The sequence below is a fragment of the Trachymyrmex cornetzi genome, unplaced genomic scaffold (assembly GCF_001594075.2).
Source record: "Trachymyrmex cornetzi isolate Tcor2-1 unplaced genomic scaffold, Tcor1.1 scaffold121, whole genome shotgun sequence".
Lineage (NCBI taxonomy): Eukaryota > Metazoa > Arthropoda > Insecta > Hymenoptera > Formicidae > Trachymyrmex > Trachymyrmex cornetzi.
In genome coordinates, this window is record NW_017295773.1 from 88532 (window position 1) to 103987 (window position 15456).

The following is a 15456-nucleotide window of genomic DNA, read 5'->3' on the forward strand; positions in this document are numbered from 1 at the left end:
ATGGACGAATCACAATCAATTATTCTCCTCGCATTCGACTGTAGTTGGTCAATTTCTTACGGCTTAAGGCTTAAAACACCTATTGTAGATCCGAACTTAAGCCTGCGGCACACGATGCTTGTTTTTCTGCTGGATTGCTAGCTGGATTAGAATCTTGCCACTGTATTGGCTGCGATGCTGGCACTGACAGGATCACATCCAATACGGTGGCAAGATTCTAATCCAGCTAGCAATCCAGTAGAAAAACAAGCATCGTGTGCCGCCGGCTTTAATCGAATACGCTATAAGACTTCTGACGTTCTGACTTGCGGCTTATTGTAGAAGGTTTATTATTACACATAACTGCGGAATATACATCTGATAGTCTGGCTTGCATGATTGTGATTTGCGATCTATGAATTTTAAGTATGTTGAATGCTTTTAATAACCTGGTTTGCATAATTATGATTTATAAAATATAGAATTTAAATACTAATCCTAAGAATGATCCAATAAAGAGGTCGAAACATCTGTTATAATCAACATATATTGAAAATTGTTTATTAGCTCGTAACCCTCCTAAAATACTTTCTTTATTTTGAATTTATTGAGCCATATTATCTACTGTTATTCGTATTATATATATAATAATAAAACGATAAAATTATAAGTTATAAAAGCTGATAATATTGTATATTTCTATTTCGATGTATTAAATATACTTAAATTTCAAATATCTATGATATATCGTTATTATTAAATACTGAATTAATATTTAATTTTATATATAAAATTATTACTTTTATATACATGTGGACGTTTCACTTAATCGATATATACTTTTCTTCAAAATTAAACCAAGTATGAAAGTACGGTTTTCACAGAGTAATATAATAATTATTTAAGGAAACGTATTTTTTTACAAAAACAAAAAAGTGCAATATACATACCAAGGTATATACATATGTACATGCATATGTCAAAACATGAATCAAAATCAAATCCTATTGTTAATTATTATTTAAAAAATACCGTTTTTCACCACGAGGTAGCAGTATCGTCGTATTATTGATTATAGTACGGAATATGGAGACCTGGAGGTTTTCGTTAGGTGAAATCTGCTACAAACTGTCCTCCGAATTATATAAAGCCTTCAAGTAACCTTTTATACATTCGTGCGGATAAGAGATGTCAATCGTCAAGTAACTCAATACCGTGAAGGCAGCAACATTCTCGATGGCGATTCGAGCGTGACGAATTTCACGCGCGGCAAACACGCGATTTAAAAGAATCTTGCAAAAATGCGTGCTAGCTCCGTTTAAGACACATGCTGCGTGGAAATACGGTTCTATCTTTGTAGTAAGTATAACGTGCGACGCACGGAATAATTCAGGACGATTCCTTCGATCTAGAAATCCCCTTAACTGGAAGTGACAAGCGTTAATGATGTAGAATACACGAACTTATCGATAGCGAGAACGTTTAACGAAAATCTGCATTCGTCAGCTTCTACCAAGCAACGTTAGATGGTGCCACTTATCTTATTTTGATATTCGGACTTCGTCGATTAGAAAGCTGTGTCAAATATCGAAGATTAAAAACATAGTTTCTTAATTAGAAGCGAAATATCAAATTAATATTTATGTATTTGTAACGAAAAAAAATGGTACTTGATTAAAATTTCGACAAAAGAAGAGATCTACGTACGAAAAGAAATGTGAGAACTTGAGATACTTGAATCTGTACACGGTATATACACATATTTATATTTTTTAAAATGTAATTCGCACACTTTTTACTAGATTTAACGGTCTAAATATAAACCTGAAAGGCGATAGATATTAATTAATTATCTAATGGGTTGCAGTTCAGCATTTTTATAAAGGAAAGTAACAGGTACGGCAGGTAACAGTACGATATCGGCACGTAAAATCGGATTATTTTATCCTAACTGGGTCATATTCTGTTAAAAATACTGTTGATAGGAGAAACTAAATTGTTAGAAAGTAGTCGGCTAAGCTAGAAATCCCGCAGTGTGCTCTAGTCAGTCAACGACTGGAAAACTTGAAAATACATGAAGCTGAGAATATTTCAAACCGCAGGTTGGAAAAAAAATATTCGACCTGTTTTTTTACGAAATCTCAAATCTTTCGTAATCTATCTCGATAGTCGAAGACTTAATTATATTATAGAGATAAGATGTCAACTCTTGTTTGCTGACGTTACAAAAATATATAATAGGATAAAAAAAGATGTAAAGGGATAAAAAAAAATTTCACGTCAGTCTTATGTATTTGATTGAATAATTATTAGTTTTGTTCCACTGATTTCATTCTATGCGTTATGTTATAGAAAACTATACAACTCTTGACTTTTATCACAGTCTCTTATCATATGATATTGACTAAAGTTGAAAGGTCATATAAGGGAACTTCCCAGCAGAGACATAAATGTTTGAAACTCGATAGTTGGAAGGAAGTTGTTAGATAAAGCCGTTTTTTTTCCATGTAATTACTCTTGGAATCATTCACAAAGATCACGTTGCAGGACATCGAGCGCGGTGAGACCCGGTTTGTAGGAGTATCCCCGGTGTCGGCGTCGACGTCCACGTCGGTCTCGACGTTGGCATCGGCGCCGACACCGCTACATGAGAGCAGCGCCAATAGATGCGATGTCTCGAGGGCAACGTCCGGAGTGGGGCACATAGCGAACGCACCATCAGGTACGCACCAGGACGCCCAGACAACACGTGCCAGCGCGAGCGCGGCATTGAGATCAGAGCGGGATCTCAACGCGAGTACAAGTCGTTGGAGAACGTTTGGCCGGTTTCTGCGACGTCTCACTCTCATTATGTTGCTGCTGGTAGCCGCGGTTGGAGCACTGGCCGTAATAGTCATCTACATGGGTCCGATTTATCTCGTGCAATTGTTCATAGTGATCTCTGTTGCCTACTTTGTCGCCGGTGGCCGCATGAGATGGTTTTATGTTGCCCTGAAGACAATACCACGGGATTTCAAGTGAGTTAAGGAAAATTTCTATTTTATCTACTTGTTTTTCCAATTGTTGACTAATTGCTTGTTGTATAAGAAGTCTATTATATAAAGAATTGATCACGCATCATTAAAGAATAAGAGTCTATTCAACGATTTTAATTTTATCATTCATTTAGCTGTTAATATACGTTCTATGGGATAAAGATTTATTTATATAATACTAATCAATGTATCAAAGTATAAAGATTACAGCCTTGTAATTTTTATAATTGTACGTAACAATAAATCTTGCTTGCGATAACATTAATCATTAGGATTCAGATGTTGGATAAAATTATCGAAGGCCACGCCATTGGAGATCTGTGGTAAAAGTAAGGAAAAAAACCCTGTGAGTTTCCTTCCCATACATCACTATATAGCTTTAGTGACATACAAGAACTGAGCATTGGCGTAACTGTGTTTTCAAATTCCCTTATATTTCGACATCTTTAATGTACACAAGATATAAAGTGTTTGTGTTGTACGTTTATTAAATTGATTTTTACAACACATCATTATATACAGATTTTTTTTCACCGTTTCCGTAGTTTCCAAAAGCCTTAAGAATTCGCGTACTTAATTGAATTTAACTGTACCGAACAGCTTTGGTTTTGTTTTTATATTCTTTATATACGAATTATATCCGTTTCTACGAATGTACATTAACTTTAATCTTAATTTAATTCACTCTTCATTTTTTTTTTAATCCTTGCAATACTAAAATGAAATGAAGAGTAAGTTGGACCGAAATTGAAGTTAATCTATATTGATGGAAACGAGCATTAGTAGTCCACTTGAAGACAAAGAGAATCACATATATAAATTTTGTGAGTGCGTAAACAAAGAATATAATTTGAAAAAATCTTATTTTTGTTTTTTGTAATAATTCTTTTTTGTTATAATTTAATTATAAATTTATTTGATTAATAAATTGTAATATATTTTTTCTTTACGTTGCTCACAGAATTGTTTAAAATGTATATATTGTAGATGTTATACACACAGATAAAATATATATAAATGATTCATAAAAAAGTTTACATTATTACAGAAAATGTAGAAATTTACATCTTAAAAAATTACATTAAAAAAAAAACATATTTATTTACAGATTTAACCCTCGAACCACACACTAGGTCTTTCGTATCCATGCATTAAAAATAATCATTTTTGTACTCTAATAAAATAAAAAACTGCTTTTTTCTTCAAAAATCAAAGTTACAATTTTTATATCAAAACTGAATTATTTTCTTTTTCTGGTGTAGAAAGTAATTTCCATAATTTTTCTAAACATTTTTTCCAATATTTGCATAGTAGGATAATTTAGTAGAGACCTTAAAGAATATGTGTGAATTTTTACAGAATTTTCGAGTACTTTAAGGCCCGATTTCACAATATATGATTATCTAAAGATTAAAGGTCATGAATGAATTTCATTGAAGAATCTATTGGTAACCTTTAGTCTTTAGATAACCATATATTGTAAAAACGGGCCGAAAAGCCTTAAAATCGAGTCGGACACGAATGACCCATGTATGTCGTCCAAAGGTACCGAAAATAAGCGTGTGGTTCGAGGATTAAAATGGAAGGCAATTTTTCTTTTACGTAAATATAAATAGAAGTAATTAGAAATAATTTTATCTTATGTGTATATTATGGATTTTTATTAACTCTGAACATCATGTTGTGGTGGAATAGAAGATACACGCGAAAAATTATCGGTGTCGTAAAATGCTCTGTATCTCTAACTTTCACCGGAAACTAGATATACAAGGCATATTAAAAATTAAAGCAAGAAAATGGCAGAGTAGAAGTAAATCGAAAAGTAAAGCGCGGATGTTGGTCGAAGTAAAAAAGAGCAAATGGTTTATTTCAACTTGTAATATTTTTTATTTCACTTTCTTTTACATATAAAAAAAGGCAGCTCAGAAATTGAGGCAAACAGCGTTTATAGTCAATTGTTATGATAATCACAATTGTATCGGTACATATTTTTACTCTCAAATAAATTTTAAAGTTTTATTTACGTCGCACAAGTTTTATGAACTTTGATATGAATATAACAAGAGTTTACGTGTATAAACACGGATACATTTAAATATAATTATAGAAAAAAAATTGTTTAATATTCTTATAAGAACATAAAACAATTATCATAATATAGAAATAAAAAAAAATTTACCTAATTTCTTTTTAAAATATTCTGTTAAATAAACGTTGTTTATTTGCATATTATAACGTTGTTTATTTGCATACTGTAACTTTTCTTTTATCTATGCTAACATGTATCATAAGTATTTTTATAAAAATATCGAGATATTATTACTTTTTCAAGATATTTATTTTATAACTGTCCATAATCGAAGAAATGGAAAGAAAAAAAAAATGTGGCGTTTTCTTTTTTTTTTGTTTATTATGTACAGTATGTTAATATTTCATAACGATTAAATTTTCAATGAATTCTTAATTCCAAGCAGAACAATAAGTCACGATAACATTAAAATGAATCGGAAAATGATTGAAAAATGACTTTTAATGATCATTTCGGAGTCATTTTGACGTCATTTTGATATCATAATAACTTGTTGTTCTGCTTGGAATCTCACAGAAAAGTTTATTAAGCCTTAATGATAAAAAGTCTGAAAAAATTATAAAAATAAAAAGTTTATAATATAATATGTATTTTACTTTCGTCTCGCTTCATTCTGGAGTAAACATATCAACAGAGAAATATGTTTCGCGCGTTTGCAATGATTTGAGTCTTTGAACATACATTTTTTCGTTGTAGTTCTAATTTATGACCGTGACTATATAACCATGACCATGATTATACATCTGACTATTGTCATGGTCATGGTCATGGCCATGGCCGTGGTTGAGATCTAGGTTTCGGTCATGGTCATGATCAAAAAACCATATTCAATGCCTTTCGCAATTTACAATATGAAAAGTTAAAGAAAATTGGTTATGGTCTAATTATTTAAATTATCAATTCATATTATTTTAATAAAACAGCAATATTATTAGATGTATTATTAGGAAATAAACATATATGTAGATGTGCCAAAGCACGAGACTAATGTAAAGGATTTAAGAGTGAAAACAAAAAGGGCTTGTTTCATGAACGTATGCTTGAAAAGTACAATAATATAACAAAAAATAATTTAAATCGGACTCTCAAACTTTAAAGTAATATTCCTCATTTTATATTATTGTAATAAATAACAATAAGATTAAGGCTAATGAAAGTTACAAAGAAATTGGGTAAAATAGGGCAATAGGAGTCAGGCGCGGTAATTGTTGCACAAAACAAACAATGTGAATATAATATAACCGCTAGCGGGTTATCTAAAAAATACTTATGCGCACTTATTTCCGCTCTGACTCTCATTAGCCTTGATCTTATTGTTATTTATTACAATAATATGAAATGAGGAATATTCTTTTCTCCCTCTTTCTTATAACTTGCTAGCTGTTCTTCCGCAGTACTGCTAAGTGAATGTAGTATCCTCTTTTCTTGACCTCGAGAACATATAACGGAATTTCTTAGTTGGCCACTCAATGTAATCGTTCATAGCGACACTATGCGTGTTTTATAAATTTATTATTGAGAAGTATTAATCAAGAATTATAGAATAAATATAATGCAACATATCGAATAAAATAATACAGGCATTATATATATTTCAAATTTATATCGTCTTTTATATCTAAATAAAATTTGATATAAAATAATTAAACTCTATCAATGGATATATTGCTTTTTCCATTTCAAACATTATTTATAAGTTTTAAGAGGTATTCTTATAAGCAATAGCCTACATAGGATATCTTCTTGATTATATCCTCTTGATCATAAGAATGAATATTTAATTTAATTGTGAAACTTGCTTTCCTTGAACATCTTTTACTTTTTTCAGAGGGCTTATAGGATATATTAGAATGTTGCGATCAGTACACGGTCACGGAAGAAAAAACAGAAACGTCGCCGATGTATTCAGACAACATGTCAATCGTCATCCTAATAAAATCTGCTTTATATTTGAAGATCAAGAATGGACTTTTCAACAGGTAGCGCTTATTTTTACTGAAAAAGGACACTATTTTTATTCATAGATTATATTTTATTCAATAAAAACACTTTAAATGTAGTTGATACTTCCCAGAGAGATTTAAGTATACATATATGTATGTATGTATATATATATATATATATATTACAAAATTACCGAGGCTTTATATGATTCTGAAATTGGCAAACTTATAAGAACTCGATTAATTCTTTATTCGATGATTTTTATCAAAGCACAATTTGTTGATTGTTTTAATTATATATAAATACATTATATTTTTAAGAATATATGATTTGAATTCGTAAATTATATAAATTTTCTAAATCGTCATTTCATTGTAATATTCTATATAATGTTCTACAATTTGCAATGTGCAATGTCAATTTAAATTTTTAATATAGCTGATTTTCTGGTTTCGTTCGGATATAAAGTTTTTTGTTATATATCTATACTTTAAATGTATTAAGTATACTATATAGTTGTATATGATTTTTTCTATGATCGGTATTCATAATCGGTTTTTATATTTAAGACCGTATTTAATATATACATTTTTATCAAAATATCATAGGTCGATTACACAAAGCATATTAACATTTTAATAAGTACATTACGTAAAATGATCAAACACATGGTTATAAAAAAGGAGACGCAATTGCTTTACTGTTGGAGAATCGACCGGAATTTATTGCGATTTGGTTAGGTTTAAATAAACTCGGTGTGATAACTTCTTTGATTAATACCAATTTGCGTAAGAGCAGTCTTTTGCATTGCATCAATATTGCAAAGTGTCAAGCACTTATATATGGCACCGAGTTTTTTGACGGTAAGAATACTAATCAATAATTATTATCTAATAATAAAATAAAATTTATTTCAATTTATTCACAGAGAAAAAATTTGTTTTTTCTTCTTTACAATTATTATCTAGTTTACGTTAGAACCGAAGCATACAAAAATAACGTCTAAACGTAGAATTGATTTTTTTCATTAATCGTTCCTCTTGAACAGTTTTTCAGATATTTCGACAATTATTAATTCTAATAAAAGCTATTAATTCCAGCTGTGACAGATATCGCCTCGTCATTAGATGCTAAATTAACGTTGTACAGATTCGGAAATCACCCGAATGCAATGTCAATCGGATTAAAAGAGAAAGATTTGAATACCTTGTTGTTGGACACACCGGCTGCACCACCAGGAGTACAAGAAAAAAGTGGTTATCACGATAAACTTTTGTACATTTACACTAGTGGTACTACAGGTCTTCCTAAGGCAGCTGTTATTACAAACTCAAGGTAGATATGTTACACGCCAAGTTTTGGCTTTTTTTCTATAAAAAAGTTATAGAGTTTATGATGCGTTTCAAAAAGAATTTTAGCTATGTGGAAAATAGTTTTTCCATACAGAAGAGAGCGCTATCTCAAATCTTGTTAAGAAAATATTTTGAAAAGAAAAAAACGAGAAAATTTCTAAAAGAATTTTTTTAACTCACGCAAGCTTGTAAAATTTCTATCTAAAATTTCCGAAAAATTAAAAAATTTTCAAAATTAAAAAATAAAATGACAGTTTTACAGAGAATGAAACAGATAGTATATATCATATATATCTTTTGCAGATATATCTTTATCACGAGTTCAGTACATTATATGGGAACTTTGCGTGATTCTGATAGAATATATACACCTTTGCCTTTATATCATACAGCGGGTGGAATAATGGCTGTGGGGCTAGCCTTAGTATACGGACATACGACAGTGATTAGGAAGAAGTTTAGTGCTAGCGCATATTTTGCTGACTGTATTAAATACAAATGCACTGTAAGTATAAGTTTCTATTAATTTAATTGCTTGTCAATCTTAGATGTTAGATGAGATAGTTTTTGATAATTCATTCTACACAACATAACGCAAAATTAATACATATTCTTTATATTTTTATTTGATGAAATGAATTGTATTGTTCTCCTTTTGCTTTGACTTTTGTTACATACTAATGAGACTGAAGTTGCATAAGTTATATTATAAGTTATATCATTTATATCTTAGATAAAATTTTGGAAAATATTAGGTTGGTCAATACATAGGGGAAATGTGTCGATATATTCTGGCAGTTCCACTTAAAAAAGAGAATCAGGAACATAATATTAGATTAATTTTCGGCAACGGATTAAGACCGCAGATATGGGACGAATTTGTAAAACGATTCAAAATTCCACAAGTGCTCGAATTTTACGGTGCAACTGAAGGCAATGCTAATGTCAGTAAGTATTACAAAATACTTAGTTTAATATTTTGCTCTTTGTACATAAATATAAAATATTATATGAATATAATTGTATCAATTCATACTTGATGTTATTCAACATCGCTTCAATCTCAACAAAACAATTTTTACCAGATTTTATTACATAAGCCATAATGTTGAGCATTAATACTATTTTTATAATATATGAGTTTTAAAAAATATAGAGGTATAGGTGTAACTATAAAAGCGTTAAAAAAATGTTTTCAGTGAACATTGACAACAAAGTGGGAGCAATAGGTTTTTTTTCAAGAATTATACCATCGGTATATCCCGTATCTCTGATTAAAGTAGATGAGGATGGAGAACCTATACGCAACTCTAAAGGATTGTGTCAAGTCTGTGAACCAAGTAAGCTACTGGACAAGATTAATTAATTTAATATTGATTAATATTTAAAATTCTGGCGAAAATGCATCACATAGATACATTTACATACATAAATAATATATATAATTGATATGTTTGCCATTTGTGCTAAAATCTTGTACACTGTATAAAATATACTGTACGAATTTTAATCAATAAGATTATAATATTATGTTTTAACAAATGTATATAAAATTAGATATTGAAGTTGTTTAAAAATCGGAAAAATCAAAGCGGACGGTGTGCACGCTCTCTCTCTCTCTCTCTCTCTCTCTCTCTCTCTCTCTCTCTCTCTCTCTCTCTCTAATATTAAGTGGGAAAATGAGATATTTAATCTAATTTTATTTGATATCTAACATTTTAGTAATTATTATTACATGCAACAATTTTAAAATAAAAGAGTAATCTTTTCTTATGACTTCAGATAAGTAAGAATTTTGTCAATCAATATAATTGCGCGCGCTCGCGTTATTTTTTCTAATATTTAAAAATTTAATCGTTAACATAAATTAAATCTTTCATTTAATAGATGAACCTGGTGCGTTTATTGGAAAGATCTCGCCAAATAATCCAACCAGGGCATTTTTAGGATACGTGGACAAAAAAGCATCTGAGAAAAAAGTGATTCATAATGTTTTTACAAAAGGCGATTCTGCCTTTTTATCAGGTATGTATAAAAAATTTAATATCTATTATTTATAACTAATTTATAGCTAATTTGTATTTGGAATATAATTATTTCAAACATATTTTTATTAATTTAGATTGTTTAATAAAAGAAGAAAATCATTCGTACGTGTTTTATGAGTTGTTCCATTATATCTATAATACAGAACTGTATTTGTTAAAACTAAGTTAAACAATTTTGTGAATTTGATTGTAATTTTATTTAGGGGACATTCTTGTGGCCGATGAATGGGGCTATTTGTACTTCAAGGATAGAACAGGAGATACGTTTAGATGGAAAGGGGAAAACGTATCGACTTCCGAAATTGAAGCCATCATTAGTAATTTGATTAATTATCGAGATTGTATAGTATACGGTGTGGAGGTAAAATTATTTCATTTTCGTTTTTCAAATAGTTTTCTGTAAGAAATATAATTTGTGTATATTTATAATGTTACACTAGCATGTTGATACAAAAAAATCTTAATAAACTGAATTAAGAGTTACAATATTTTGTATAAACATGATTTAGTAGTAGATAAGGTAATATGATTATCGACAGATTAAAGGTACTGAAGGCAAAGCAGGAATGGCAGCAATGTACGATGCAGATGGAACATTGGATATAAATAAATTAACTATCGACATTAAAGAACAATTACCTGCTTACGCTAGGCCGCAATTTGTCAGAATTTTGACGAAAATTGATCTCACAGGTATATGTTTATGTATAGATATATAAATATGCTCGATATTTTTGCTGTTCATATTGCAGTCTATAAGTTGTGCAAACTTTAATTAATGAAATTACAATGTGTTTCAAAAAATATGCTTATAAAATAAGTATTAAATATGAATGTAAGTATTGAAAATAAGCAATTAAACAATAAGTTACACTAGATAACTATTCACGGTTTGCAGGAACATTCAAACTGAAAAAGAAAGATCTCCAGGAGGAAGGATATAATCCGTACAAAGTTCAAGACAAATTATATTATTTAGATGCAAAGCTCGGTTATCAGTTACTAACATCAGAAGTTTATGATCAAATTCAACAAGGAAAAATCAAGTTTTAATTGATATTTTCTGAACAAATACGAACTACATCTGACAATGATATATTTTACAAGGCACTATGATACATAGACAATTATTACGAATGAATCTCAGAGACCTGATTAACTTGAAAAGTAAAATGACTACGATATCTCAGCACTCAAACGGAATTATATTGCATCAGTTTATTTTTAGTGGGTTATTATTTACAAATAGTAGTGCTTGCATCAAGTTTTTTTCCGTTTATTGAATTTGCAGACACGGTATGGTGACAATATATTCATAGAAATTGAAGGGATCTATTTTAAATATGACAAGAGGTGGATGTTAAAAATTTAGAATTTAATTAGAAGCAGTTAAGGTAAAATATAATATATAAAAAAGTATAAAATATTATAATATCTAGATGTAGCTAAAAAGTTAAAATCGTTCATACAAATAAATCTCATTTAAATATGTAGTTAATAATTAACAAAATATTTTTATCCAGAAATATTTTAATTTTATATGTAAGTGTTAAATATCACTTAATTCCCATTTTATAAATTATGACAATCTTAGTGTTTTAACATAGTATTTTTTAAATGTTTCATGTTCATATAACTTTTTAGTTATGTCTAGATTATAATATTTTATATTTTATGTGATTCATGTTAATATTTGTATTGTTTTATAAAAAAGTTGAAAATATAATGAATTTTTCTTATATAAATGATGGTTTGTTTATTTATCCCAAAAAGTTTGTAAGAGAGAAATATGTGATAAATATTGTATTTATAAAAAAAATAAAAATACTCAATTTATAAAAGACTAATATAAACATTTTTTAATAGCTAATTAAAAGCAATATACAAGATACTTGATGAGAATTTTACATAATTTTAAAAATTACTAGGGACAGTATAGTACAGAAACGAACCACATCTACTTTCGACGATACGATTTTATCGATACTGTTAGAAAATGTATGTAGTCACGTAGGTCTCGAACTGAAAATGGATGTACTGGCGGTAGTGTACGGGCGATTTCGACGGTACAGGAAAAAGGCCGGCATGGTCTCTCTCAGGTTTCTCTCTGATTTCACTCAATTTATTGAGACGTGTAAGAAAAAAACATTTGCGAGTGCTGTGGATTGTTTTTCATCAAGACATTTACAAACAGTGAAAATGAGCTCGGGTTTCATATCGGAAGCCGAAATCGCCGAACAACGGCGAATGCGACAGGAGGAATGGGACCGTGTACGGACTGCCGATCAGCCTATAGGTTAGCTTTAGCGTTCTGTCTACATATTTATACAACCACTCCTACGAGATTGTATTCAAATTGAGGATTAGGCATTGTATTATGACATTGATTAAAGTAAATCCATCGATTTTGAGTTTACGAATAATAACTTATAAATCATTCTCTCGTTTATTTAACGATTTATAGAGGCCCCAGAGGAATCTTATGATCCTAGATCCTTGTATGAGAGATTGCAGGAACAGAAAAATAAAAGAGACATAGAGTATGAAGAAGCTCACAAATTAAGTAAGTGAAAAAGTGAAATTAATTTTACTCGAATTATGGATCTATGAATTTAATATTTTTATTTGTGTATATGCGTGTATATGTGTGATCCCTAATGTAGTAAATTAATTTATCCTATTTTAATATTGAAGATATAAATAATAAAGTTGATAATCTTTTTCTTTATACATTTTTTTTTATAAATTTGCCCTGTCCTTTTCTTGCTATGTATATAAATTAATAATATTTGTGCTAATGATTTAAAATGAATGAAAATTACGTCAACATTATGGAAATATCAGTATTTTTAATTACAACATTTCTAATGCTCAATTCTATTGTTGACATTTAAAATGACATTCTATATATAAAAACATTTTGATATATACATATATGTTCTTTTGTTTAGAAAATATGATCAAAGGATTGGATGATGATGAAGTAGAATTTTTGGACTTGGTTGATAGAACTAAGATGGAAGAAGAACGTAAAAAGAATCTTGAGGAAGAAAAAGAAATGCGCGATTTTAAAGCTGCAGTTGCTTCTCTTCAAGAACAGAAATTAAATGAAAAATTAAAACAAGAATTGAAGAACCCACCTGTTAGCAGTAAAAATGCTGCCTGTGGAAGGTACTGTAAGAGGCAAATTAAAATATAATATGACAATATAATATCATAATGTTTGTCATTATAATATTATAACGTCACAGTGAGTCTCTATTTTGAAAGCTGTGATATTGAATAAAATTCAGGTCCAAAGATAATTTCTGAAATATATTTAATAATATAATGATAGAAATTATTCAATTTTAATTATGTTTTAGTAGTCGCACTTCGCAGTTAAAATTACCCGCAGGCGTCGTATTGAAACGACCTGACAAACAAAAACAAGGTAAAGTTTTAAAAATATTTTATGAAAAAGTTGAACAATATTCCATATGATTATATTTATTATTTAATTGTTTATTCATGCAGAAGAAGCACTTAAAGGAATAAAAAGAAAATTATCTCCATCCAAAGATAATACTGATACTAGCAAAAAGAAAGAGCCACATACATCTTGTGAGCCAGCCGCACGCGCAGATTCTTCTCTTTCTAGTCCTGAATCAGATAAACAAAACGATAAAGCTACACCAAATCAAGTAAATACAAATTACATACATAGCGGACTCAAATGTATCGGTATATTACCTGGTCTTGGAACATATAATAACTCTAGTGACAGTGATTGTAGTTCTGATACAGATCAGGAAACAGAACCAAACCCTACCATTTATGATATGTTAGGTCGAAAAATAAAATTATTGAAAGATAAGGAGGAAAAGAGCTGAATGATATCTGTAAATACATATGTATATGCACGTGTCTGTACGAGTGTATGTATGTATGTATGTATGTCTGTATGACAAGATAATATTTGTGAATATAGAAGAAAGAAAATTATCAGTATGACACAATTGATTAGCGAAACGCGCTGTATTTGGATACATACTTCTACATTTAGCGAGAACATACCTAATTTTTGTCTAATTTTTGTCTATTTGCTAGAATTTTTTCCTTAAATTTAGAGAGAGAGAGAGAGAGAGAGAGAGAGAGAGAGAGAGAGATTCATGGTTTAAACATTCATGCATGTTAATTTTAAAATTAATCGCATTGATTATTTTATCATAATTTCAAATTTTATATTGTACATACAATCTAATTGGCACAATAGAAAGATTGATGTTAAATATATTGAAAAATTTGATTTACCAAGTAAATAAATAATTATAAATAAGATTATGTATGTTTATACTTTTCCTTGCTACTCTCGACAATTTCTTTCTATTTATCAAATATTTCGAATTTTATATTTTTCAGAAAAAAAAAACGAAAAAGGCCCTTATTTTGCGTCAACCAATCTCGAAGCGTCACTTTTGAAATTGACGCATCGGATTGGTTGACGCGACAAGCCTGCAACCTGCAACGTTTGCGTTGTAGATCGGGCTAAATGGCGCGAGAAGCAGTGCGATGATCGTGCAGTCGTGTAGAATCCTTAAATTGTTTCGAATGTCTCGCGATTCTTACCGTTCAAAATGATCGTGCGCGAAAGCTAATCGCGAATATTTCGTTAAAACGTATCGGACGTTTGTCGTAATGCAATGATCAGCGATTTCAGAATCGACAATCCCGGTATCGCGTCGTTCATAAATCCGTTCCGCGCTCGATAAACACAATCATCCGAAAAAACAACGGCTGTATGCCATTGCAGGTATATGCATGTTTTCGTTTTGTAATTAAACGCTTCTTAATCACTGCCTAAACATTCGCTATTTCGATCATTTTCAATAGTTATTTACATATTTTTCATAACATTATTCGTTAAGTAATTTACTGTGTAAAGATGGAGTAAGTATTTGGAGAATCGTATTTTAATTACAGCGATTCGATTCTGTATTTACGTTGAGTAGCGTACCGCGTGAAGTTGG

General features: G+C 29.8%; 2 protein-coding genes across 3 annotated transcripts in view; both read left to right on the plus strand.

The window, feature by feature from the left end:
* Nucleotides 1-11831, plus strand: part of Fatp1 (Fatty acid transport protein 1) — a 19452-nt gene extending 7621 nt beyond the window's left edge. Inside the window, 11 exon segments of the mRNA XM_018518202.1 lie at nt 2527-2996; nt 6932-7086; nt 7677-7910; nt 8148-8382; nt 8703-8904; nt 9155-9347; nt 9599-9739; nt 10287-10424; nt 10651-10808; nt 10987-11140; nt 11346-11831. Of these exon segments, the coding sequence (XP_018373704.1) occupies nt 2527-2996; nt 6932-7086; nt 7677-7910; nt 8148-8382; nt 8703-8904; nt 9155-9347; nt 9599-9739; nt 10287-10424; nt 10651-10808; nt 10987-11140; nt 11346-11500 (2235 nt within the window). The 3' untranslated portion in view covers nt 11501-11831.
* A 647-nt stretch (nt 11832-12478) lies between these two features.
* On the plus strand, nt 12479-14589 carry LOC108767430 (protein FAM192A). Of its 2 annotated transcripts, none has more exons than XM_018517339.1 (5): nt 12479-12743; nt 12912-13010; nt 13399-13618; nt 13813-13880; nt 13964-14589. In XM_018517339.1, exons 1-5 carry the CDS (start codon nt 12533-12535, stop codon nt 14317-14319), a joined length of 954 nt encoding a protein of 317 aa, XP_018372841.1. In that variant the 5' UTR covers nt 12479-12532; the 3' UTR covers nt 14320-14589. The 2 variants fall into 2 exon arrangements, with proteins under 2 accessions (XP_018372841.1, XP_018372844.1); XM_018517342.1 differs by having other exon boundaries at nt 13816-13880.
* The last annotated feature ends 867 nt before the right edge of the window (nt 14590-15456 follow it).